Consider the following 27,035-nt stretch of genomic DNA (forward strand, 5'->3'; position numbering starts at 1 on the left):
TTCCACCATATGGAAAACACTTTGACAGTTTCTCGAAAAATTAAACATGGAATTAACATATGACCCAGCAATTCCACTTCTGACTACAAACCCCAAATAATTTAAAGCAGGAACTCAGATTGTACATTTATGTTCATAGCAACACTATTCACAATACTCCAATGGTAGAAACAACCGAAGGGTCCACTGATGGATAAATGGATAAGCCAAGCATGTTATATACCTACAATGGAATACTATTCAGCCTTAAAAAAAGAAGAAAATTCCAACACATGATACATCGATGAGCCTTGAGGATGTTATGCTAAATGAAATAAGCCAGTCACAAAAGGGCAAATACTGTGTGATTCCTCTTATATGAAATACCAGAGGCAAAGAAAGTAAAACGGTAGTTGCCAGGGACTAGGGAGAAGAAAAAATGGGGACTGATTTGTTATTTAATGAGTGTAGATTTTCAGTTTTGGAAGAAGAGAAAACTCTGGAGATGGAATTGTAATTATGTTACATAACTGTATTATGTATATCTTATCACAATTTTTTAAAATTTTAAAATGAGGAACATCTATAAATGCTACTATGAAATATCTGAAATATATTAAGTGGGAAAAAAAAGTAATGGAGGGAAAAAACATAACTGTATCAAAAAAGGTGAAAGAATATATACAGATATATATTAAATAAATATTTTATATAAGTGTTATATTTAAGGTTTTTAAATGGAAGGATAAAAACTTTTTAAAAATGGCTACCTTTAGGTGAAAGGAAAAAGTAAGATAGAGGTGAGAGAGGGATAGAAACTAGACTTCTCTGAATGTACCTTGAAGTATAATTACAAAATAAATGTCATTCCTCAAAATCAAAATAAAACGTATGAACCTGTGTATTGTGTTTAACCACATGAAGAAAAAATATTTCAGTGACTTAAAACACAATAATTTGACTGTACATCCTTGCTGATATACATCTCTAAAGAACAAAAAGTATAAAGAAATCTTTGTCCCTAAAGGACAAAAAGAAGCATAAAGAAATCTTAAACTGCTTGCTGTAATCATTGTTAGTAATAATATTGCTAATATTATTCTGAAAATCTATAATGTATGTGTATAATAAACTTGAGGATAAGAGAATAGAGAAGCAAAAATGAATTTAAAGATGCTAAATAAAATCCATAGCCAGGCATGGTGGTTCACATCTGTAATTCCAGCACTTTGGGAGGCCAAGGCTGGTGGATAGCTTGAGAATAAAAGTTCGAGACCAGACTTGGCAACATGGTGAACCCTGTCTCTACAAACAAACAAACAAACAAACAAAAACACAAAAATTAGCCAGGCATGGTGGCATGCACCTGTAGTTCCAGCTACTTAGGAGGCTGAGGTAGGAGGATTAATTGAGCCCGGGAGATTAGGACTGCAGTGAGCTGTGATTGTGCCACTACACTCCAACCTGGGTGACAGAACAAGACCCTGTCTCAAAAACAAAACAACATCCTGCAATAGTACTTGAATTGCAAGTATCAGTATAAACTCATGATTGACTTTCTCTTAAAAAAAAGTATTCCCTAGCTGTGTTCATGAAAAGGCCTAAAAATGACTTAGTATCAACAGACTTAGCACCTAGATAGTGATCTCTTAATTATCATTTCCAAAATAAAAGGAACCGGTGCTTCCTAGAGAAATTGATGATTCAGGGTTTGATGCGGAATTTTATAAAGTGAGCTTGAACCACACCAGAAAGAAAAGAAACTATTAAACACCACTAGGGTGGTGTCAAAAACACTAAGGAGGGCCAGGCGCAGTGGCTCATGGCTGTAATCCCAATGCTTTGGGAAGCCAAGGCAGGAGGATAGCTTGAGGCCAAGCGTTCAAGACCAGCCTGGGCAACATGGTGAGACCTTGTCTCTACAAAAAAAAAAAAAAAAAAAAAAAAAAAGTTCTTTAAAATTAGCCAGGCATGATGGCATGTACCTGTAGTCCCTACTTTGGAGGCTGAGGTAGGGGGATTGTTTGAGCTTAGGAGCTTGAGGCTACAGTGAGCTATGATTGCTCCACTGCACTCCAGCCTGGGTGACAGAGCAAGACTTTGTCTCAAAAATAAAACACTCAGGAGCTGCCATATAGAGGCTCCCACTACCAAACATGGAATATTCTGAGCCTCAATAATCACTGTGATAGATTTAAAACATCAAATATGTTAAAAAAAAAAAAAAAAAAAAATCCTTGAGTTCACAATGACACTTAAACCAAAAAAAAAAAAAAAAAAAAAAAAAAAAACCCTCACTGGTCACCTTTGATGGATGGTTGGGAATCAACTAATTATTCTAAAAACTAATAAAGGGGGAACATGGAAGCACTTATCCTATCTTTCTTATATAAACTGTAAAGAAAGTAATCCAATAGTCAATGAGAAGTTTCCAAATATTCCAGCTAAGAAATGAAGAAAGGGTAACAGAATTAGAATATCACCATATTGCAAACCCCTAACAAAACTATTCATCTAGGAAATCATCAATGGCTGCTAACATTTACAAAAAGAGTAACAACTTAATATTATGTGCTCTTGGCAGGAGTATGTTAGCTACCTATGAAGTATTCCTTCCAAAACAACAATAAAAAACCAAACTGGTGTCAAATCAAGCTTCTACAGTGCCTGTTTACAAAAATAAATGAGACAGAGACATGATAAACCCCACCACAGGGATGCAATCAGCAAAATAAAGACTATGGGAAACTCTATAAGACAAATATATTACAAGAAAAAAGGAGAACAGGAAAGGAAAACCTATAAATTAAAACAGACTTAAGAGACATCAATCGGATGCAATGTATGAACCCTGATTAGAAAAAGCCAATATGAAAAAAAATTGTGGAATATGCAAGAGTAATTTGAACATTAATTTGATACTTGACACTGATAAAGGAATAAAGGTATTGTGTTCATATATTTTCAAAGAGACCTTATTTTTCAGAGATATATACCAAAATATTTGTGGATGAAATTTTGATATCTGGGATTTGCTTCAAGGTGACCCAGAAGGGCGTGCAGTGATAATGAAACAAGACTAGCTACGAGTTGGTAATGTTTAAGGCTGGATGCTGGATACATGGCATTTCATTATATTATTCTATTTGTCTATACTGAAAATTACCATAATAAAGTTTTTTAGTAAAAAGCTCAAATTTGAGTTTGGATAACTGGGAGACTGATTCAAACATACTTGGTTCTTAATGAACCATAAAAGATACAGGATGTTCAGGCTTTTAAGCTCTGTGTTCCTACTAGGATTATTTCACTGCCAGATTACCATGCTCCCATTATAAGAAAACCTTAAATCATAAAAATATCTTTAATGAGAATGACAAAGGAAAACAGGAAATGGAGGCAAACACAAACCATCCCAGGAGTTTTTCCTCTGATTATCCTATAGAGAGGCCTACTTTGCTCTATATACGGGGTGGGGAGGGGCAAGCAATCAGCCTCCCAAAGAGATTAAAGATTGCTCATTCCACACACTAACTGAAATTAAAAAACAGGGTGACAGGCAACAAAGAATAATGCTCTGTATTCACACAGCACTTTAACTTTTCAAAATTCTTTAACATAAATGCCACTTATCTCACTTGATCTTAACAATAACCCTATAAAATGGCAGAAGAAAAAATTTACTTCCTATTGGAAATCAACACAAAGAGGTCTCAAACCTAGTTAGTGACAGAATACAAGTCTCCTATCCCTATTCCAGTGCTTCTTACACTAATCTGTTCCCAACCTAGCCAATCTGGTTCAATTATTCAGCATGCGGAAAAGCCTCCCCAGATCTCTTTTATTATCACTAGAGTCGTAAATACCTGATAACAGGTGGCTCAGTAAAGATTGCTACTGACATTTGTTGATTATTGCTCCATGCTGAACAGTTCCCAAAACTTTACTTAGCAATTTGGACAGCTCAAAATGGTTTGGAAGGCTCAGAAGTGAGAATTTTTTTTCCTATCAAAAGCTACTCATACCCAGGGGGAAAAGAGAACATCAAGTTAACAACTTAGAAGAATGCAGCATGTGTGTTTGTATATTGATGTGCATGTTTTGGAAGGCAGAGATAAAGAAACAAACATATTAGCAAGAACCTTCTTTTCTAACTTAATGGATTGATACTTACCCATTTAAACATTTCCCAGTCTCAATAAAAGTAGAGAGTATGAACCCTGCAGACACAATGTAAGAAATCCGACTTGTTGATTGTGAATAAAATTTAAAATAACCCAGATTCTGTTCCCCTATTTGTGGCTAATCTAGTTTACTGCCCACATACCATTGTGTTCCAGGCACTCATTTTAACTCACAAAACAGTAAAGGAATGGACTCCAACCAGGCACAGTGGCTCACACCTATAATCGAGCACTTTGGCAGGCCCAAGCAGGTGGATCGCTTCAGCCCAGGAGTTCAAGACCAGCCTGGGCAACATGGCAAAATCTTGTCTCTAAAAAAATACAAAAAAATGAGCCAGGGGTGGTGGCACACACCTGTAGTCCCAGTTACTTGGGAGGCTGAGGCAGGAGGATCACCGGAGACTGGGAGGTTGAGGCTGTGGTGAGCCATGACGGCACCACAGCACTCCAGTATGGGCCACAGAGTGAGAACATGTCTCAAAAAAAAAACAAAACAAAACACAAAAAAAGAAAAAAGGAATGGGCTTTAGGCAGCCTTAAAGCCTGGGGCCTGCTGAAAGATGCTACACCTAGGAAACTGTCTTTGAATTCATCCAGTCTCACAGCAAACACTCAAGAATGTGCTGGGTTTGCTCCAATTACTTGTGCCTGCTAAGCTGGTTCCTGGATCAGTAGAGGGATGGAGGTGGAGAGAGTCATCAGCAGCACTGAGCAGGCTGTGTTGTCTGTTGAATTTCCACGTCATTTGCTATTAAAGAAATGCTACACTCTCAAACTGTGTTTGATTATTCTTCCAGTCAGTGGCATCATTGTCCTGATACGATAACTATGCAATATGCAACTATTCCCAACATTACTTCAAGTCATTAGAACCTTCTCTTAGAAACTATTACTCACTTAGGTGCTCTCCCTAGAATGTCTGAAATTCAAACAGAGGCAACTCTATTGTCACAGAAATATCTAGACTACCTGTGTATATTTGAGAAGGCAGAGAGGGCCTATCATGCTATCACTATGAATGAATGCCCCATGAACCTACAAGGAGGGATGCAAATTCACTGGAGCAAATACATGGTGTTTCTAGTACTTCCATTTAGATGATTTACAAATGGAATTTGGAATAGAATTAATATTTGCAAATCACCTGTTGTGTATGATGCATTGTGCTAGCTACTTTATAAATCTTATTTAATCCTAACAGCCCTTCAAGGTATATCATATACTGCCTTTTCACAAATGAAGAAAACAAAGATCAGGAATTTGTTAAGTAACTTGTCCAAAATCTTAAACCTACTACATGGCAGAGCCAAAAGTTGAACCCAAGTCAGGACAAGCATCTTTATGACCTGCTTCTTATTAACCTATTTGCTTCCCAAAGGAGCTATGATTTAAAATGATACCAGACATAAAAATGTTTCTAATTCAATTTTCTGTGAGAAATCAATAGCTTTAATACATAGCAAAGACCACTATGCCTGGAACCAACTTATTGTATTAAACCAATACCCATTTTTATATATCCTAATCTGACAGTCTATACCAAATCTCTCTCTTCAACCACTTAGACCTCATGTACTCAGAGGAAAAGCAAAAAATGTTTTGTTCAACATCTACAGCATTTTCAAATATGTGGAATATATAAGATGCCCTCCTTATTTCAAAATATATGAATAATAATCTTACAAATGTTCTCAGACTTAGGTTTCTCGATTTTACTATAAAATGAAGAATTCTAAAACACAGGCTTCCATTTGCTGAAAGTGCTATGGAAACAGGCTGAAGTCTAATGTATCAAACATTCCCTCTAAATTACATTAGGTAGCCCCGCTAATATGAGAATATGAACAAATGGTAAAAGCTATCACTTATAGAGTACCTACTATGTGCCAAGAACTATACATGGATTTTCACTTTGTATCTTACAGAAGTCTCTAAGTTACAAGCAAAGAAACTATGGTGAGAAAGTGGTGAGAAAGTTCATATAACGTGGCCAAAGTATACAGCTAGAAAGTGGTAGAGGTAGAATTCAAACCCAGGTTTGTCCACCTCAAAGTCTATTCTTATTACCACCACTGCTTACTGCCTCCCGGTTCTTATCTGGTATATATATATCCCTGTCCTCAATTCTAAAACCATTATAGATATATATACCCTTATTTAAAACTATTATTAACTATATCAATTAATGTGTCCACAGTTTGCAAATTTGAAATAGTTTCTAAATTAAAATAATTAAGAAACGTCTGAAGAATTACCATTAAAAAAATTCAAATAAGGCAGCAAACCTTCATAAAATTCTGAGAGATCAAGAACAGATAATTTGCATTGACAAAAACTTTTTCACTGCTTGGAAGTTATTCTTAAATTTTAAACTTCTGAATGGCTATTATCTCCCACGTTCTGGTATTTCAAATTTCTTTATAAAAGTATAATGTCTAAAATATAACAGTAATTCACCAAATGTGAATTATTCAATCTATTAGAGTCTGAAGCAAAACATATAAATTTTTAAATGTATAAGACATAATTTAAAATAGCATATTGAGAGGCTGAGGCGGGAGAATGGCGTGAACCCGGGAGGCGGAGCTTGCAGTGAGCTGAGATCCGGCCACTGCACTCCAGCCTGGGCGACAGAGCGAGACTCCGTCTCAAAAAATAAATAAAATAAAATAAAATAACATATTATTTTCCTGTTGTTTATCAAACACATTAATTAGATTGGCTGATGGGACAACACAAGAGTCATTCACTAAGATACATCAAAGAATAGATCAAGTCTTACCTCCATTGCTAAAGCTGCTGTTTGTTGGTCATAATGATTCAGAAGATTAGGCATGAAGGTAGTATTATAAGGCAAATCTTGGCACATCCTCAAGGTAATAGGTTCACAGGAAAACAAACTGTGCCCACCTATATGCCCCATGAACACAGTCAAGGGCCAAAAAGAGAAGACAATCCAAGTCATAGCCATCCTTCCTGGGTCTGAACGAGATTCGGATGATCAGGCCTACTCAATATGAATTTTAGATATTTATACACCTGCAGGTCTCAGCTCGAAGGTACTTCTTCTATATCTTACTGTTAAGTTCTTCAAACAGTTAAATACTCTTCGCACCGTCAGAGGTTTGTTAGCTTGGTCTCACAAAAGGCGTTTGTTTTTGGTTTCACAATATGGGAAAATGACATCATCTTGTCTCTTCTTTTCATTTTATTACATGGGGCACATTTGGCCAACATATCAAGTTGATCAACCACATTCCCAAACCACAGATTCCATCTTAGGAGAAGAGCTATTTCTTCCTTCGACTGAAATATCTGAAAAGTATTATTTTTAAAAAATGAGAGAAATTAGTCATTTCCTCTCAAAGTATTATGGACTTGACATTAATAATCTTTGATGAGAAATATTATACTGACCTAATAGTTAACAATATGTGGGTACTTTATAAAGACATAATTTTTCTACTTTATCATTTATGCTGTAGCTACACCAAAAGGATCCTTAAACAGCATTTAAATGCAAATTTAATTTCTTCCCTCAGTTGCTTATATAACACATGGTTTAACTTCTCATCTATAATGGCAATTCTTCATCAGTCACAATATACAATTGATTCATTTTGAAAAATTCTTATGCTATTGTCCTGAATTTTATTTAAAATATAAATATTATGCTTATAACCTAAATTATTGAACTTAAAATTGTATGTGTTTTAATCTTTAACAGTATATTTTTGCATTAACTGATACAGCAGAAGACATCTGTGAAAGTGGTCTGAAAAATAAGTCAGATACACATTCAAGTCTCTTGCTAGCTGTGTGAATGTAAACATACCATTTAACTTCTATGCACCCAGAATTTTCTTCTTGAAAATGATTCCAATACCACCTCACTCACAAGGATAATATGAGTGAATCATAAGACAAGGAACGCAAAGGTACTTTATAAATGGTAAAGCAGTATTAAACATTAGACATTTTAATCACTGAATCAGTTTATACAAATGCTACCTCTATCAACCAATACTGAACTGACATATAGAAGGTTCTAAAATACTAGGAAATTTTCACAATATTACATTATATTTTAGATAGTACAAAAATTTAACAACACAGATGTAGCACTAAGAAATATTTCAGCAACGAATGGTCATTACACACAGCCATGCTGCACAGAGAATAGAAATCATCCCTAAAAAGTCACAGCAGAAATAAGAATAATTCCCAGTTATTGTTTCCAAGGAGCTTTGGAATTTCTAACTTGTATGTACTTCTCCAGGGGCAAACATATGTGTGATTCTCAATTGGAGGTGAGAGGGTGTAGGTGGAGTGGAAGGCAGGTCTGGCATGAAAAAGGCATATTCTAAGCTATCACATTTTGATTTGGTTTAGTAACAATATTAACTTTGCTTTTATTTCAATTTGTTTCATATGCATTGGATAGTTTTATGTTTGTTGTGGAGAGCCTAGGTTGGGAAAAGATGAGAAATTCAGGTTCAGAAATTCTCAAAGCCCCAGATTAACAGCACAACTCAAATACTAGCACCTATAATAACTTAGATTGTGGGACCTGGAACTGCTTTGGCTTAAGCGGGGAAAGAAACTGTCCTTTGTGCATTAACTACCAATGATTGGCAACTCTATATCCCAAGCTTCAGTTACCAGGCAGAAAACTATTTGGAGAAAGTAAAACAGTGGCTGAATCTTTCCAATTTCTCCCTCTAGCAGATAGTCTTGACTAACGGAAGGGAAAAGAAAAGTGTATGGTCCCTAGAATTAGGAAACTAAGGTTAAAAGTAAACCCTGCTCAAAAAGCCCCAAAGCTCCTCATGTTCTACATCAGAAATTTCTGAAACGGATTCTTAGCCTGCCATATTTTTTTTCTCCCCACAAATGTGGAGGTTTGCCTACAGAAAACTGATACTGGGCCGGGCGGGGTGGCTCATGCCTGTAATCCCAGCACTTTGGGAGGCTGAGGCAGGTGGATCACGAGGTCAGGAGTTCGAGACCAGCCTGGCCAACATAGTGAAACCCCGTCTCTACTAAAAATACAAAAAATTAGCAGGACATGGTGGCAGGTGCCTGTAGTCCCAGATACTCAGGAGGCTGAGGTAGGAGAGCTGCCTGAACCTGGGAGGCTCAGGTTGCAGTGAGCTGAGATTGTGCCATTGCACTCCAGCCTGGGTAACAAGAGCGAAACTCCGCCACAAAAAAAAGAAAAGAAAACTGATATTAACCATAGTTAAAAACATATTTATCTTAATTACCATGCAGCACAGTAACAATTATGCATATCATTAAATACGTCAAATAACTGTTGAAAGTTTTATTTGATTGTAGTATTAAAACATCCATGTAAGTTCAGTCTTTGTTGTTTATTGCTTATGCAGCATATTCATCTGCCTGTAACTAAAAAAAAATTAAAGGGAACATTACTCCCTGTTGAATATGTATATAGTAACACCAAGAATTTCAAAAATTTCATTTAAACTAATCTATTTTTCAAGCAGGTAGGGGTTTCAAATCAATCGTTCAAAGAATACTACCACATAAAACCTGAGGAAGAAACTGAGCAATATCTCATTCAGCTTTTAAAACTAGCTGATATGTCCCCCTACACTTCTGCCTACTCCATCTATTTTACCTGGTTTCCTCTTTTATTCCTTTTGCTTCACTTGCAAGTAAAGCATCCTACCTTCTTATAAAAGTGCTTCCTTATGTACTATGACATTGAAATTACCATGTACCAAGATGCTTTTGTAAAATCTACTATTCAGCTGTGAAAGGACAATAATCTTGATACAAAAAGACTGTAGTTTATGATTATTAAAAGAAGGGAAAAAACAGCAGTGGATTCAGTGAGACAAAAGGAAAACAGGCAAAGTACAGGTGTTAAAGAATTTTCATTTCCCCCAAAAGAGCAGTTCTCTAATCTTAAAGTGTAGCAGACTCATGGATTCCCCCAGAAATCTGAATCCTGGAGAATGATATGCATTCTAATGATTACCTCAGGTTACAAGTGCTCCAGGTCAGGTCTTGAGAAATGCTATCCTAGAACAGAATAATTAAAAAGAATAAAGGTATCATTTATATGATTATATACATAAAATGAATTTTAAAAATAAAAGCAGATAGGGGATAACATTTTAATAGAAACATAAGCAAAAGACATAAATTTACAAAAGAAATACAAGTAGCCAAAAAACATATGAAAAGATATTCAACTTCACTAACAAAAAATGCAAATGTGAGATAAGATTTTTGCCAATCAGATGAGAAAAAACAATAATGATAGAACACAGTAAAGGGTGGGAATACAGGGTAAAGAACACCTTCAACATTTCAACATTTTCAAATGCTAATAGTAAACTAGTTGGTACTTTTAAAAAAAAGGGGGGGCTACTTATATCAAAAGCCCTTAAAATGTACACAATTTCATCCAGCAAATCTATCTTATAATTTATTCTAAGTAAACACATAAGTACACATGATGCACAACCAAAATATTAGTGTAACACTGTTTATAACAATTAAAAAAAAAAAACCTAAAAGTTGGAAACAACCTGAACGTCTACCAATAAGAAATTGGTTAAAAAAATTATGGTATAAACACATGATGGAATATTATATAGTTACTAAAAATGATGAGCATAAACCTGTATTTGTGGATATGGTAAGATACTAACAATAAATAAAAAATAAAATTTAAAAGCAGTTTACAAAACACTATATGTATATAGCTCATTTTGTCAGAAAAAATATATGCACATGTAATATAGTAAAACTATTTCGATTGTTTAAAAATAAAATACTAAATGCTTTATGGAATTTTGTTAAAGAACCTATAGTACATTATTTTGTGTATGAAGTAATTAACTCTGCTCAATCTATAAATGTGTGCTGACTAGCTGACAAGAAAAACTACTAGTGAAATGACTGGTTTATTGACTACTAATTAAGCAACAAGCCAAGGAACACATTACTGCTTTACCGTACCGAGTAAGAAAAGCAAATCACTGATGGTCAATTTAGTAAGAGTCAAAATCTGATTTTCAATACTAAAAAAATCAGATAACCAATCAACTGAATCAAATGGTATGCACAACTTAAAAACTTAAACATTCCTGGCTGGGCACAGCGGCTCACGCCTGTAATCCAAGCATTTTGGGAGACGAAGGCGGACCGATCACTTGAGGCCAGGAGTTTGAGACCAGCCTGGCCAACATGGCAAAAACCTGTCTCTACTAAAAATACAAAAAGTAGCTGGCTTGCGCCTGTAGTCCCAGCTACTCAGGAAGGGCTCGAGAATTGCTTCAACGTGGGAGGCGGAGGTTGCAGTGAGCAGAGACTGTACTACTGCACTCCAGCCTGGGTCACAAAATGAGACCCTGTCTCAAAAAAATTAAATAAAATAAAAAAATTAAAATTTTTGATAAACATTCCAAATAATATGTCTTCAATAACATAATGAATTATCTGCTTCTAATCACAATCATGTGAGCATGCCATTTTTCCTAAGGTAAGGTCATCCATGGAAAAGCTGTAAGCTGAAGTTCCAGATTTGCAGGACATAGTAAAGATTCTGGCCAAAGAGATCCTATCCAAACGTAGCAAGTCATTAAATAAAGGCTAATAGTTGTTTTGGGTGTTCTTATTGATATTATCTTTTTTTTTTTTATTATAAGAAACTGCAGTATATCAACTGGAAAAACAAAGGGGGGACCTACTAGATTAACATAATTGGAGTGAGCAGCTTCAGGGGTGAGGGCCCTGCAAAAAGTGAATGCTATGCAACAGTTGCTCATGCCCTTTGTATGGGAAAAGAGACACATTCACTTCTCCATAGAGCAATACAGAATATCTGGAAAGCTGATTTCAGACTAAGTTACTTGGTTAACATTCCATCAGAAAACAAAAAGGACTAGATACTTTAAAGCTTACACATTTCTATTTTTACGAATGTACAACATCAGGAATTTTATATTTCCCAACCATTATTTATCAGGTTTCTTTTGATGACAAAAAGTCTTTAAAATAAAATAAACTAAGTATTTCTCCTGAAAGACAGCAATAAAGGGAAGGGATTCCAATCTTGGAAGACCGTCTTCCCAGGCTGGCTGCAAAATCAGACCCAAAGAACTCGGTGGGAAATGCAGGAGGTGGCAACTGGGAAGAGGAAAGCAGCCTGAATTCCAGAAGAAAGGATGATGAGAGAAGTGGGCCCTAAGGGTTTGTCAAAGGGGTTCTGCAACAAAAGATTATGTTCAGCAACTCTATCCCAATTTACACTTTCTCTACAGATAGGGCTCCATTTCATTGTTCTGTTGAGAATTCATTTTCTGGACACCTGATAAATGCAGGTAACATTTTGCATTTCCACTTGAGAAAGATCATCTAAAGGTTGTCTCAAGAAGTAAATGCTGGTTACACAGTGCCTACAGAGGGAACAGGAGGAATATTCTTTGTCTTTTTTCAGACATGTTTTCAAGAACGCATTGCAAGGATTAGCAATAACTATCTCTAAATAACAGTTTCTTCTCTTAAGAAAATTATTGTCTTGTTAGACAAAATATACACTCAGCAAACACTCATTGCTCAAATGGTACTTTCCTTTTCTTAAAGTCTATATAGTCTTTGGCCCTTTGCCTACTGTTTGCTACAAGAAAGTTTATATAGCTTCATATTTAATTCACAGGACCTAGATTCCCACTAATCTCAGAGAATCTCTTTTCTGAACTTTCCTACTTCATCTAATGTTTAAAGTCCATTTGTCATCATCTACTGATTACAACAAATAACTTAATCTTCCAATGTGTTAAGTGATTAAGGCTTAAAACACACATACACACACGCACACAGAGGAAAAGTAAATCCATCTAGGTTCAAAATTTAAATGAATGGTAGGCATCAAAGTTCAGTTCAATTTAGAAATTATTAATTACTAAGACTAAAGAAGACAGAAGATCTTTAAAAACTGACCTGAAAATAAAACTGAAAAGTTAAGAGACAGATAGATTCTGGACTTTAAAATGGGCTGAAATTTCAGCCCAGCTTCTCTTAAATCTGCTATCAAAAAATTCTCTAATACCAAGCCCCTGCTTTCCACCCCGCTTAATAAGGCTGTATGGTTTGCATGCTTTGACTACGGAATTATTTTAATGAGATAAAATCTGGGGACCAGGATTTGGTTTTCAGGCCCACTAGCCTAGTTATATTCATCTCAAACTTCATGTGCAATACACTCCTTGAATATACCGAACTGTCAATAGTTCCTAACATGATGAACTGGAAAGCAAAAAGAGGAAATTGATTTTTTGACATAGTAGGTAAAACTCTTTCCTAGCCAGTAAGAAGCTGTTACACTTCACTTGTTCCTATCATTATAGAAATATCACTACTGAAAATCTAATTTCTTTCCTCGAGACTCTACCACACATTTTCCTCCAATCTATGCTGAATAATTTATGCAGTACATATTTTCAAAATCATTCTTTTTATTTTTGTGCACAGCTGCAGTTTTAATCATGCATAATTCTAGAATTCTGGGGATAGAAAAACAAAAAACAAAAAACTTCAGGCCAAAACCGCTTAAAGAAGTGGTACGAATTGTTTCCTACTATCTGTCTCTGAAGGAAAAGAAAGTCAACAGCAGCTTAACATCAACACACTCACATACTCAGAAAAAGTTTTGAATATAAAATCTTAGAGTTTCACTACCAAACTAATATGAAATTTAAGTCTGTTTCCTGGGAAACAGACAACTTATTGGGAGTAAAAAACTCCTCTCTCCTTCCCCAGTGATAAAGCTTTCACTTTGTTCTATACAAAGAAAGAATGTGCACTTTGCTATTAAATTCCCTTAGCCCTCTCTACTTCAAATATCTCAATCACGGAACTCCCAAGAAATATCCACCTGAATGCTCAAAGCACAAAATGAAGCTCAGAAGCATAGAGTAGCTAGGATGAGGAAACGGCTCATTGTCCTTCTTCTCCTTTTATAAATGGGACGCTTTTACAGATTTAGGAGAAATGGAGATAGACAATTTTAGTAGTGGATGAGGGAAAAAGGATAGGAGGAAAGAGAGGGCAGAATGATAGGCTTTACCCGTAATTTACTTATTTTCCTAACAGTTTCAAACAATGGGGTGGGAGGGGGGTATAGTAGAAGGGCTGCCTCTTAGTTATACTTTATCTTCAGCTCTATCCTTCCAGCCCCGCCCAGTCAAGCTCTTACACCTCTTTCCTAGGCTCTCCGACTCTGATTTTTTTTTTTTTTTAATCTTTGTGGGTTTTCTTTTTTTCTGGAGGAAAAAGATAGTATTGATTTGTTTAAAAGTAAAGACGGAAAGCATTATCTTCAGGAGTAACCACTTCTTAATAATAGAACTAAGGATTTCTATTCCTTTTCCAGACTAAAATGCAGGAACAGCAACAGCACACCACCAAGGACTAAAGGAGGATGAGAGAAGGCGGTAACATCCCCAGGGGTAGTCAAGTCTTTGTTTTCTTGCTCATATCATAGTAGCTTTACAAAGTAACTCAATTCCCATCAATAAGCATTCCCGATCAGAACTACTTCTCTAAGATGAAGCTGTGTCTGAACACTTTCCCATAGCAGTCACTGATGTGGCTGCTCTGCTGTACTGCTGCTGCATCTCCCTCAATCCAGACGGGGACCAAAATTCAAAGAGTCATTCTACACTGGGCAAACCGCCGAACCTCCTTCATGGGGCCGATCTCTCTAAATCTGAAGTCTACTCCTCTGCCTCAATTCATGGCACGTGCTTTTGTTCTTAAAAACAAAGCCAAGAAAAGCCCCCTTGGCTTATCTTACAATAGAGGGATCGAACTCAAGACTGCTAGGATGTAAAACACCTCTAGGAAGATGTTTACATGTCTTGAAAGGACACAAGGCTCCTTAACCTTGTAGGCTATTTCACAACAACTTGATTTCAGATGCGGACCCTCGGGCATCCAGCAGCGGCCATCCCACGGCAAACCCACAGCCCGCGGAGGAGGCAGCCGGGGGAAGCTCGCGGAACGGAGCAAGGATTTTGCAAACTGACGGACCGGCAGGGAAACTTTCAGACGTGGGCAGGCAAAGGTGGGCCCGAAGCTGACCCGGAGCCTGGCGGCGCGCGCTTTGGGCAGCAGGGAGCCACCGGCGCATTGTCCTCCGCCCACGCCCCCCGGCGCCCAGCGCCGCCGCCGGTTCCGGCTGGGCCCCTCTCCCAGCCGCGCAGGGTCTGGGCCGGGGTGGAGGCGAGCGAACCGCGGTCCACACTCGCACAGGTTGCCGAGCGCGGGCTCTGGGCGGACAGGGTTAACCATCTCCAGGGGCAGCTCCCCCCTCAGCCCTCAGCCCCAAACTAGGCGTCCCCGAGGCCCCTCGCCGCCACCGCGGGCCCGGGCTCCCGCTCCGCCGCCCGCCACAGCCCGGTGCCCAAGGCTTTTGTTGTGGCCGCGACGAGGAACGATCCCTAAGGAGGAGGCGCCGGGCTGCTGCTGGCTCCTCGGCGCGGGCTGAGGCGGAGCAGCAGGCAGCCGCGCGGCGCGTTCGCGGGCTCGACACTCGCCGCTCCCTCTCCCGCTGCCCCGGCTCAGGGGCCCACACGCTTCGGGGGGCTCACCTCAGACCCCGGCGTCTGGCTCCAAAGGGGTGGGGGCTGCACCGCCAGCCGAGGGCGGCCGCGCGTCCCTCAGGTACCCGGAGCGGCGCAGGACCGCCGGCGCGCGCCTCCCAGCGACAGCGAGCTTTCGCGAGCGCCAGGGAGCGCGGCCCGGGGAGCGAGCGCACGAGCGCGCGCGCACGCACGGGGCAGGCGCACTGAGCACGCTCGGCCGAAAGCTCCCTGCCCGAGTCTGGGCATACCGGGCTGGCCAGGCGCGTCTCGTTGTTCTCTGCCTCTCGCCCTGAGTGACGCCTGGAGCTGCCCTGCTCCGGCGTGCTGGTTCCCAGCCCTGGAGGCGCTCATCTGAGATGCACTCGGGGGCCTCCTCGCAATGCGCTCCCTCCCCTGTTAACATAGCGCGGAGGTGTGATAGCAGGACCACCTACACCTGGTCTGAGAACCAGATGTGCCGACCTCCGGACCTGGGGATTTGGGGTGCTCAAGAGGCAGATGCCCGGATGCTGAGGGTGGAATGGGGTGCAGGAGCTCTGGTCTGCTACAGAGCTCCACGCGAAACAGCGTGGCAGACAGGCTACTCGCCCGGGATAGTTCATAGCCTCTTGGCCAAGACCTTTGGAAACAGGTGGAGCTGGTCGTTACTGGTGCGCGCTCCAATTTTTGCTCCTTAGGAAATGTTTCTCCTCTCCTTTTCTACATAAGCGGCTTTAAAGCTGAAAGAATTCTTAAAGATCATCTAAACTGAACCTTTCATTTTTCAGACGAGGAAAAGAACGCCCCAAAAGTTTAGGTGTTTTACCTAAAGCCATGTAGCGTTTTAACAACAGGGCCTGGATTCATCCCAACCTAGGGCTATTTTTCTTTTCACTGCACCGTTTAACCGTTTCTTTCTCTTCTTTTTCGTTCCTCGTGAACCTAGATTGCATGGGCATCATTTTGTTCATTTGGTAGCACATAGAACTTAAAGAAATTGAACGATGTGAATGGTCTTAGCACTATTAGAATTGTACACTTAAAAATGGTTACAAGGGTGCATTTACGTTGTGTGTGTTTTACAATTATTTTTAGAAAGGGGCTTGATACGTGTTAAGTAAATGTTGAAGAGTATTGAACTTAGACCTAGAGTTTCACATCAGAAGGTGAGCTGTGTGAACAGGCACGATAAATGAGATCTGAAATGACAGTTTCAGTTTCTCTAATAAGTAAATACTTGTGCAGTAAACAATGTTTAAAATAATATTGATTCGCCGGGCGCGGTGGCTCAAGCCTGTAATCCCAGCACTTTGGGAGGCCGAGACGGGCGGATCACAAGGTCAGGAGATCGAGACCATCCTGGCTAACATGGTGAAACCCCGTCTCTACTAAAAATACAAAAAACTAGCCGGGCGAGGTGGCGGGCGCCTGTAGTCCCAGCTACTCGGGAGGCTGAGGCAGGAGAATGGCGTAAACCCGGGAGGCGGAGCTTGCAGTGAGCTGAGATCCAGCCACTGCACTCCAGCCTGGGCGACAGAGCAAGACTCCGTCTGAAAAAAAAAAAATAATAATAATAATAATATTGATTCTTAGGTTGATTCTAGGCAGGGCAGTGTATGCTCTGGAGCCAGCGGTGCCTCTGTGGAGAGTGAGTGAGGGGGCAGATAGTGTGGGGGAAATCTGTGTGTGTCAGATCCCTTGTAGCTGGGGAACCTCCGGAGATGCGCTTCGATGTGCATTTTTATTCAATTTAGCCACCATCCTGTAAAGACTGTCAGGAATGGGACACATCATAGCTCAACATCGGGAGGTGGGAATGACGTAGAAATGATCACCACTGTATCAGCATGACTAAATCTCAGAAAAAGAACATTGATTCGGTGGGGGGGGGGGGACACAAGATATGTAAGTGATTATGCCTCTTTAGAAAAAAAAACAAACTAGCAATACTATACGATGTTTATGAGGGCAAACGTACATATAATAAAAGCGTAAAAATGGACAGGCTGCACACCAATTTCGTGACAATGACTGCCTCTAGGCAGGCAGGGAAGGGAATGAGACCTGGGAATGAGACACAAGAAGCTTCTCCTGTATCTGTGAAATACACACAAATGTAACATTTTAAAAAATCTCCGTGGAGAATCAAGGGTGTTTCTTATGAAAGTGTCCAAACTTTTCTTTATGTTCGAAATGTCCCCCTTAAAAGTAATTAATATTTGGGGCTGAGTGACGTGGTTCAGGCCTGTAATCCCAGCATTTTGGGAAGCCGAGGAGAGAGGATCGCTTGACCCCGGAGTTGGAGACCAGCCTGGGGAACATAGCAAGATCCTGTCTCTACAAAAATAAAAATTAAAAAATTAGCCTCGGAGGATTGCTTGAGCCCAGTAGTTCAAAGCTGTAGTGAGCTATGGTTGTGCCACTACACTGCGGCCTGGGCAACAAAGCCATCCCTGTCTCTTAAAAATAAATAAATAAATAAAAAGTAATGTTGCAGTGTCAGACATTGAGCTCTATGTGCTCACTGTGAACAAAGACAGTGTGGACGGTGTGGCTCAGGTTCTTTTGGGAGGACAGTAGTCTGATGATAAAGTGCAGGACAGGAGGCCCAGAAGGTGTTGGTTGAGAGGCAAGAAGAAAGAAACCTTCTTTTCAGGGATGAAAATATTAAAATCCAACAGGGCTAAAGGAGATGCTCTCTATGATCCCATCTCTCTTTGATTCCATGTTGTAACCACCAATACGAAGTCTTTAATGAGCGGGAACTTCATAGAGAGACACAGCACTCCCGACATTGTTAAAACTGGTCTCTTTCTGGATGAACCCGTTTTGAAACCATAAAAGCTAACTGGTAATACATGGTAATTTAGTATTGCATCTAAGTACCTCCCCCAGGCCACCCCCTCACCGCCCCTTTCCCCAAGGCTTTGTTTATTCATTTAGGTACAACCTGGTCATGTGGAAAAAATCCCTAGGCTGGAATTCAAACAACCTAGGTTCTAATTTCAGTTTGGCCACTTACTGATCCATTTTAATCTAAGGAAAGCGACAACTTCTATGAGCTTCACTTTTTCTTTTCAAACTGGAGATACACAAATGCTGCCTATTTAAAAACTATAAAACAGGTCAGGCACAGTGGCTCACGCCTGTAATCCCAGCACTTTGGGAGGCCGAGACGGGCAGATCACCTGAGGTCAGGAGTTTGAAACCAGCCTGGCCAACATGGTGAAACCCTGTCTCCCCCAAAAATACAAAAAAATTAGCCAGGCATGGTGGCAAATGGTTGTAATTCCAGCTACTCAGGAGGCTGAGGCAGGAGAATCGCTTGAACCCAAGAGGCAGAGGTTGCAGTGACCTGAGATCGCACCAATGCACTCCAGCCTGGGCAATAAGAGCAAAACTCCGTCCCCTAAAAAATAAAAATAAAAACTATAAAACATGACAGAAACACAGGGTTTGTACATTTAAGTCGGAGGAGAATGCTTTCTTATTGGTTTTGGGAAACAAAGATAGTGAGGAAAGTCTTTTTTGCTGTTGTTTTGTTTTGCTTTTTGTTGTTATTCACTGCTGCTTGTAAGACCTGATTCACATTGACCAAAGGACCTCTGTTCCGGAATTTTGAACTTTTTGGTTTCCTCCAGCACTTGTTCATAACTCTATAACAGCTGTTAACCGTGTGAGCCTTCCATTAGGTATTTGTATATTGCACTTTCCAGCCTTCCTTTTTAGATTTCTTTTTTATCCTTGTATTCTCATCTTGCTTCTTATTACAAGACAGGCGCTCAATAAATTTAATGAATTGGACGGGATTCTAAGAGTTCCCAAATTTAGTTATTCTTATTAGGGCATGCCATCTGCTGGTTCCCTGGTGTATCTGTCAGTCAGCTTGAATTCTATAATCCAATAAATTGAAATTTGCATTTAAGCATTTGTGTGTCTGTGTGTTGGGCAATTCCTCCTGGCCCCATCCTTCCACTTCCTGTTGCAGGTGCTATTATTTCATTGAACCAGTCTCAAATTCTTCTTCCTCCAACCCTCTGTTTACCTGTTGGCCACTCTTAAAACCTGGCACAGTGGAGCCTGCATTTCACAGCTCCGGAGTGACCAGGACAATGTGACTGGGCATGCTCCGTAGGTAGGTAGGGCTGATTTGGGACACACTACGTCTTGAATGAAGGTTTTCAACGCTGCTTGTTTCAGGATTCGACGCATCTTCATTCTAGGGTTATATTGAGACATTGCAGTCCCTCCCACGCTCTCGGCCGCCACACTTGTTAATTTTATCCCTGTGCCCAATTTTGTAGCCAGCCCTCCTGGATCTCGCGGCCAATCAAGAGCCCACACATTGTTGCCTAAGAGACCCCGGATGCCAGCGACGGGATTTATAGACGGTGATTGGGCTTGCTGGAAGCTGGGAGGGGTGAGGGGCTGGAGGGAGTCAGAGAAAAGCTGACCTAATGCAACTGTGGCAACGTCAGCGCTTGAGGCTTGAAGAGGGAGACAAGCTAAAAGAGGTGAGAGCTGTGGGCAGTGCATGAAAAAGATGGAGACTCTCTTTGGAAAGCTCCTGGGTCTCTCATGAGCCTTGTCAGTGCTCTTGGGGATTTCATTGTACCCTCTCATTTGGGCTACAGTGCAACTGCCAGATATTCATACTTGTGAAATTAACAACCCAAAGATAATTATATGCCTACCAAGCACTAGCTCTTTGCTTTGTATTATAGTTCTTGCTTTTTAAAAACTAGTTAAGCGGACGATGAATTCGTATTTAAATCTACCCATATCCTATTTCTTGATAATTTCCTGATAATTTGAGATTCCCTTGTCTGATGATATTACAGTGTATGGGTAAATTCTGTTAGCAGACAGACCCCGTCCTATTCTGCTCAGTGAACTCTGCATATAACCCGAGAGCCCAGTATCATGTTCTGAGTTTCACTCTACATTTCTACAATTCTACAAGGGTTTTGTTTTTTGGTTTTTTTGGTTGGTTGTTTTTGTTTTTGTTTTTTGAGACAGGGTCTTGCTGTGTTGCCCAGGCTGAACTGCAGTGGTACAATCATAGCTCACTGCAGCCTTGAACTCCTGGGCTCAAGCAATCCTTCCACCTCAGCCTCTTGAGTAGGGACTACAGGCACCCACCGCCACACCCACACCTGGCAATTTTTTTTTTTTTTTTTTGTAGAGATAGGATTTTGCTGTACTGTCCAGGCTGGTCTGGAATTCCTGGGCTTCAACTCCTGGGCTCAAGAGATCCTCCTGCTTCAGCCTCCCAAAATGCATGGATTATAGGCAAGAGCCACCACACCTGGCCTACATTTCTACAAGTTGTGGTGGTGGTGGTGGTTTTTTATTTTTCAAGATAGGGTCGCACTCTGTCCCCCAGGCTGGAGTGCAGTGGCATGATCTTGACTCACTGCAACCTCTGCCTCCCAGGGCAATCCTCCCACCTCAGCCTCCCGAGTAGCTGGTACTATAGGCACACGCCACCACGCTCTGCTAATTTTTTGTTTTTGTTTTGTTTTTGGTAGAGACAGGATTTCACTGTGTTGCCAGGGCTGATCTCAAACTCCTGAGCTCAAGTGATTCACCCACCTCAGCCTCCCAAACATTTCTACAAGTTTTAATTCTTAAACTGCTCCCCACTTCCACTGCTGTAGTCATTTTTTCTATTGATTTAACAAATATTGAATACCTATGATATACTACTGTGATGATTCAGGTGAGCAGTGAGCACCAGAAGACCACATAAGCCAAGAATCATCAGAGTTGTGTGGCACGTTCTCAGAGTGGCCATGAGTTCAGTGTATCTGGGCAGAGAGTGCATGAAGGTGGAGCCCAGTGAGGCTGAAAGGGTAGATGGAGGTAAAATCATGGCAGACCTAGACTTCCATGCAAGAAGTCTGGATCCTGTAGCCATCAGTGAACCTCTGAAGGTTTAGAGCTGATAAGTGACATGATCAACTGGTCTTTTAAAAAATACCTGACAGGAGACTGTGAGCTCTATTAAAGCAGACTTTTATCTTTGTACCCCTAACATCTGCCTTGTAGGTACTTAGTAAGGTGGTTAAATAATGATGACAGTGTGAAGAATGGCTTAAGGCAGGAGGTGGTGGCTCATGTCTGTAATCTCAGCACTTTGGGAGGCTGAGGTGGTGGATTGCTTGAGCCCAGAAGTTTGAGACCATCTTGGGCAACAAAGCAAGACCTTGTCTCAACAAAAAATACAAAAAGATTAGCCAGGAGTGGTGGTGCACACCTATATTCTCTGCTACTTGGGAGGCTGACATGGATTGCTTGAGCCCAGGAGGTCGAGGCTACGGTGAGCTGTGATCACACCACTACCTTCCAGCCTGAGTGACAGGGTAAGACCCTGTCAAAAACAAAACAAAAAAAAAATGGCTTAGAAGATCAGATTGGAAGTATGTGGCCAGAGGACCCATCCTTGCTATTGAAAATGAGACTAGAACCATATGTCAAGAACTAGGGTCATAGGCCCTCTTTCTGTATTTTAATTCTAAGAAAAATTAAAGATGAATATTTGGCTGGACGTGGTGGCTCATGCCTGCAATCCCAGCACTTTGGGAGGCCAAGATGGGCAGATCACAAGTTCAGGAGTTTGAGACCAGCCTGGCCAACATATTGAAACCCTGTCTCTACTAAAAATACAAAAATTAGCTGGTTATGGTGTCAGGCACCTATAATCCCAGCTACTCGGGAGGCTGAGGCAGGAGGATTGCTTGAACCCAGGAGGCAAAGGTCGTGGTGAGCAGAGATTGTGCCACTGCACTCCGGCCTGGGCAACAGAGTGAGACTTTGCCCCTCCCCGCAAAAAAAAGAGAAAAAGAAAGAAAAAAATGAATATTCAAAGGTAGTCCTTACAGGGAAGGAGATCACAAAAAAAGCAACAGCAAGACATCTGTGGAAGGAGGGGATGACAACTTGCTTTGTTTTGTTAAGTGGGGACAATTATGTTTTGTATGTGTTATATAAAAATCTCTGTAGCTGGGCACAGTGGCTCATGCCTGTGATCTCAGCACTTTGGGAAGCCAAGGTGGGCGGATCACTTAAGGTCAGGAGTTCAAGACAAGCCTGACCAACATAGGGAAAACCCCATCTCTACTAAAAATACAAAAATTACCCAGGCATGGTGGAGCATGCCTGTAATCCCAGCTACTCGGGAGCCTGAGGCAGGAGAATCACTTGAACCTCGGAGGCAGAGGTTGCAGCGGGCCGAGATCACGCCACTGCACTCCAGCCTGGGCAACAGAGTGAGACTTCATCTCAAAAGAAAAAAAAAATCTGTCATAATAATAGCAAGTGGTCTGTTCTGTGAACACATATGTGCATGCAAATACACATACTGCCTGTCTTCTGGAATGGAAGGAGGAAAATACTGTAAAAGGATGATAGCAAGAGACGAAGCAGGACATCCACATTGGCCTATATGACCAAGAGGGCTGCTTCCCGGGGCCAGGCCCATCTGCTGAAAACCCATCTATCTTTAAGCTGGTTGAAAGAAAGTCTAATCTAAGTGACATGTAGCTCTGAGGAACCAGGAAAAAGAAAACAACCAGTGCAGGCCCTTGGGGGAGTTACCAAGGAAAGCTACTTGTCCTCATTCAGAAGAACGTGCCTAGGATCAGTCACATGGTTTCCTACACAAACTGGAAAGGAGAGAGTTGTTCAGCATAGAGCAGGGGTAAGCAAAATTTTGTGCCTATGTGCATTTTTCTAGGGGGAGAATTCATAGCTTTCATCATTTTCTCCAAGAGCCATGTAGCTCTTAAGAAAGGATTCAAAACAACTCATTTAATTTTTATGTTTTTATTATTTTTTAAAATAATAAAACATTGCTCTTTTTAAAATAATAAAAATTGGTCTTGCTCTGTTGCCCAGGCTGGAGTACAGTGGCGCAATCACAGCTTACAAGCAGCCTGAACCTCCTGGGCCCAAGCGATTCTCCCACCTCAGCCCTCTGCCCCTACCCCAAGTAGCTGGGACCACAGGCGTGCACCACTATGCCCAGCTAATTTTCTGGTTTTTTTTTACTTTGTGTAGAGACAAGATTTCACGATGTTGCCCAGTCGGGTCTCAAATTCCTGGGCTCAAGCAGTCTTTCTGCCTCAGCCTCCCAAGTGCTGGGATTACAGGCAACAAAAAAACTAGTTTAAAAAGAAGAAATGTAGCCCAGACACGGCAGTGGCTCACGCCTGTAATCCCAGCACTTTGGGAGGCTGGGGCGGGTGGATCACCTGAGATCAGGAGTTTGAGACCAGCCTGACCAACATGGTGAAACCCTGTCTCTATTAAAACTATGAAATTAGCTGGGCCTGGTGGCTCATGCCTGTAATCTCAGCTACTAGGGAGGCTAAAGCAGGAGAATCACTTGAACCCAGGAAGCAGAGGTTGCAGTGAGCCAAGATAGTACCGTTGCACTCCAGCCTGGGCAACAACAACAAAACTCTTGCAAAAAAAAAAAAAAAAAAAGAAGAAGAAGAAGAAGAAATGTAGAAAATGAATAACACCAAAAAAAAATATCACTTTTTAGCTGGGGAGAGCTAGGCTCAGAGGCTACACTTTGTATCTATAACTTTTTTTTGGCGGGGGGGGACAGAGTCTTGTTCTGTCACCCAGGCTAGAGTGCAGTGGTGCGACCTCAGCTCACTGCAACCTCTACCTCGTAGGTTTAAGCGATTCTCCTGCCTCAGCCTCCTGAGTAGCTGGTATTACAGGTGTGCCACCATGCCCAGATAATTTTTGTATTTTTAGTAGAGATGGAGTTTTACCATGTTGGTCAGGCTGGCCTTGAACTCCTGACTTCAGGTGATCCACCTGCCTCAGCCTCCCAAAGTGCTGCGATTACAGGTATGAGCCACCATGCCGGCTTGCTCACATGTACTTTTATCATTAGCTGCCAGTTAACATTACTGTAATAAAATCATTTCTTTTGGCTTAGTAACTCACCTAAATGTGTCTCAGATAGTTAGCTGTTGAGGCTGAAAAGAACCTGAGTACTGATCTGAGCGCCCCTCATTCCAGTGGCATATTGGCAGCAGACAACTGCAGGAAGGCATTGTCTTGACACCTAGGGGGTTTAAAACGTGGACTTTATCTTCCTGAGAGAGAGCATTACATGTCAAATGAGAACCTCAAAGATCTCAGATAGTGTTTGGGAAAATCCCATACCAGCCAAAAAATAATGATTAAAAAAAATTATCCAAGGCCGGGCACAGTGGCTTGTGCCTGTAATCCCAGCACTTTGGGAGGCTGAGGTGGGCAGATCATCTGAAGTCAGCAATTCGAGACCAGCCTGGCCAACATGGTGAAACCCCATTCTGTACTAAAAATACAAAAATTAGCCAGGCATGGTGGCAGGCGCCTGTAGTCCTAGCTACTCGGGAGGCTGAGGCAGGAGAAGTGCTTGAACCTGGGAGGTGGAGGTTGCAGTGAGCTGTGTCTGTACCACTCTACTGCAGCCTGGGAAACAGGGCAAGACTCTTTCTCAAAAAATAAAAAATATCCAGTATCTGTTGCTGTGGGGTCATTTGTGGAGCCCATTGATCAGGCAAGCAGGCCCTGGTCCCATTAGCCATCTCTGCTACCTGTCCTTGTGAAACCCACCATCAGAGAGTGGAAAATGCAGAAGCCTGCAACCCTGAGTGTATATATCAGAACTACTCTCAATCAGCTACTAGGGGAGCTGAGGCAGGAGAATCGCTTGAACCTGGGAAGCGGAGGTTGTGGTGAGCCGAGATTGTGTCACTGCACTCAAGCCTGGGTGACAGAGCAAGACTCCATCTCAAAATAAATAAATCAGTTAATAAAATAAGAATAAGAATAAGCCATTGTCAGCCCAGTTGGCCTAGTTTGGTCTCATGACCATCTCTTGGTTAGGGAAGGACAGGCTACCTTAATTAATTAAACCATCAGGCTCTAAACAATGAGGGAAAAGTAATTCCTCCTGAAAATTAAAGTGCTTTAATCAAAAGGAGGCAGACATATACTGGATAACTAAAAATAGCAAATTTCCCCCAATAAACTCAAATCTGTTCATTTCCAAAACCTTGCCTTTATCTCTCTCGCCATGCTACCTCTTTAATACGCTCTCAGGCAGGAGTTCTTGTTACTTGGGTATCTGGAAGTTAAGAGGGGAGGAGGAGAGTTAATATCACAAGGGACAAGAATGAAGTGTTTCATATTACATGATGATTTTAAATTTAAAATACTTCTCTTCCTGGCCAATATAGTATGTCCTTAGCTAGCAGTGATTCTGGATTTCCCCCCAGAGTCCAGTGAAAATAAAGTGGCATTAAACTGACCTGGGTCCGACTACCAGTTCCACCACTTGCTATCTGTATGACCTTGGACAGGGTGACATCAATAAGCCAAATTTTCCTCATGTGTAAAATGAGTTAAAACCCACCACCTTACCAGATAATTGTGCGCTTCCATTGAGGAGACATATGAAGTGCTTGACGTATAAGATGCCCCCAATAAATGCTCTTCCCACCCCATTCCCTCTGCCAACATACTACAAAATTATATGGTATTAGTATTGGTTTATGTATTTATTTATTTATTTATTTATTTATTTATTTTGAGGTGGAGCGTCGCTCTGCTGCCCAGGCTGGAGTACGGTGGTGCCATCTTGGCTCACTGCAACCTCCACCTCCCGAGTTCAAGTGACTTTCCTGCCTCAGCCTCCCTAGTAGCTGTGATTACAGGCATGTACCATCACGCCCAGCGTTTTTTTGTTTGTTTTTTACATTTATTTTTAGTAGAGACAGGGTTTCACCATGTTGGCCAGGCTGGTCTCAAATCCCTGACCCCAAGTGATCTGCCCACCTCGGCCTTCCAAAGTGCTGGGATTACAGGCGTGAGCCATCATGCCCAGCCGGTATTAGTAATTTTTGTTTTCTGAGGGTTATATGATTCACTTCTTCTGATAGGTGCTGTTTTTCTTATGGAAGGATATCCAGTTGTTTCATGATGGCATTTGCACCTCCAAAAAACATAGATGGTCCCAAAATGCAGACAAAGATGAGCACCTGGACACCCCTAAACCATCAGCTATTGAATGACCGGGTAAGTGACTAGAACTGTTTTATCAGTTGAATCCATGACTTAAAGGAAAAAAGATATTAAAATTTTACTTACCAAAATATGAACAGGAATTATTTAGGATTGTGTAACGGATGAACAAAAACCAAAATGAAGATATTCAAAAACTTTTACTGAACCCTTGCTATATGGGCAAAGCTGGCAA

At 40.9% G+C, this 27,035-nt stretch overlaps 2 protein-coding genes across 4 annotated transcripts in view; one reads left to right on the top strand and one right to left on the bottom strand.

Annotated features, from left to right (window-relative positions):
- The window catches only part of FZD3 (frizzled class receptor 3), a 71,070-nt gene extending 55,146 nt beyond the window's left edge, over window positions 1-15,924 (bottom strand). Inside the window, exons 1-3 of one of the 2 annotated variants that reach the window (XM_010370910.2) lie at window positions 15,794-15,921; window positions 10,171-10,214; window positions 6,946-7,478 (exon numbers count right to left, since the gene is read on the bottom strand). In XM_010370910.2, the coding sequence (XP_010369212.1) occupies window positions 6,946-7,134 (189 nt within the window). In that variant the 5' untranslated portion in view covers window positions 7,135-7,478; window positions 10,171-10,214; window positions 15,794-15,921. Of the gene's footprint in view, window positions 1-6,945; window positions 7,479-10,170; window positions 10,215-15,793 lie in introns of both variants that reach the window. The other variant, XM_010370909.2, reaches the window with a different exon arrangement.
- Window positions 15,925-20,147: 4,223 nt separating this feature from the next.
- The window catches only part of FBXO16 (F-box protein 16), a 63,001-nt gene continuing 56,113 nt past the window's right edge, over window positions 20,148-27,035 (top strand). Inside the window, exons 1-2 of one of the 2 annotated variants that reach the window (XM_010370912.1) lie at window positions 20,148-20,280; window positions 26,740-26,854. In XM_010370912.1, coding sequence (XP_010369214.1) covers window positions 26,756-26,854 — 99 coding nt within the window. In that variant the 5' untranslated portion in view covers window positions 20,148-20,280; window positions 26,740-26,755. The remainder of the gene's footprint in view (window positions 20,281-26,739; window positions 26,855-27,035) is intronic. The other variant, XM_010370911.2, reaches the window with a different exon arrangement.

This window comes from Rhinopithecus roxellana, chromosome 9 (assembly GCF_007565055.1).
Source record: "Rhinopithecus roxellana isolate Shanxi Qingling chromosome 9, ASM756505v1, whole genome shotgun sequence".
NCBI classification, from domain to species: Eukaryota; Metazoa; Chordata; class Mammalia; order Primates; family Cercopithecidae; genus Rhinopithecus; species Rhinopithecus roxellana.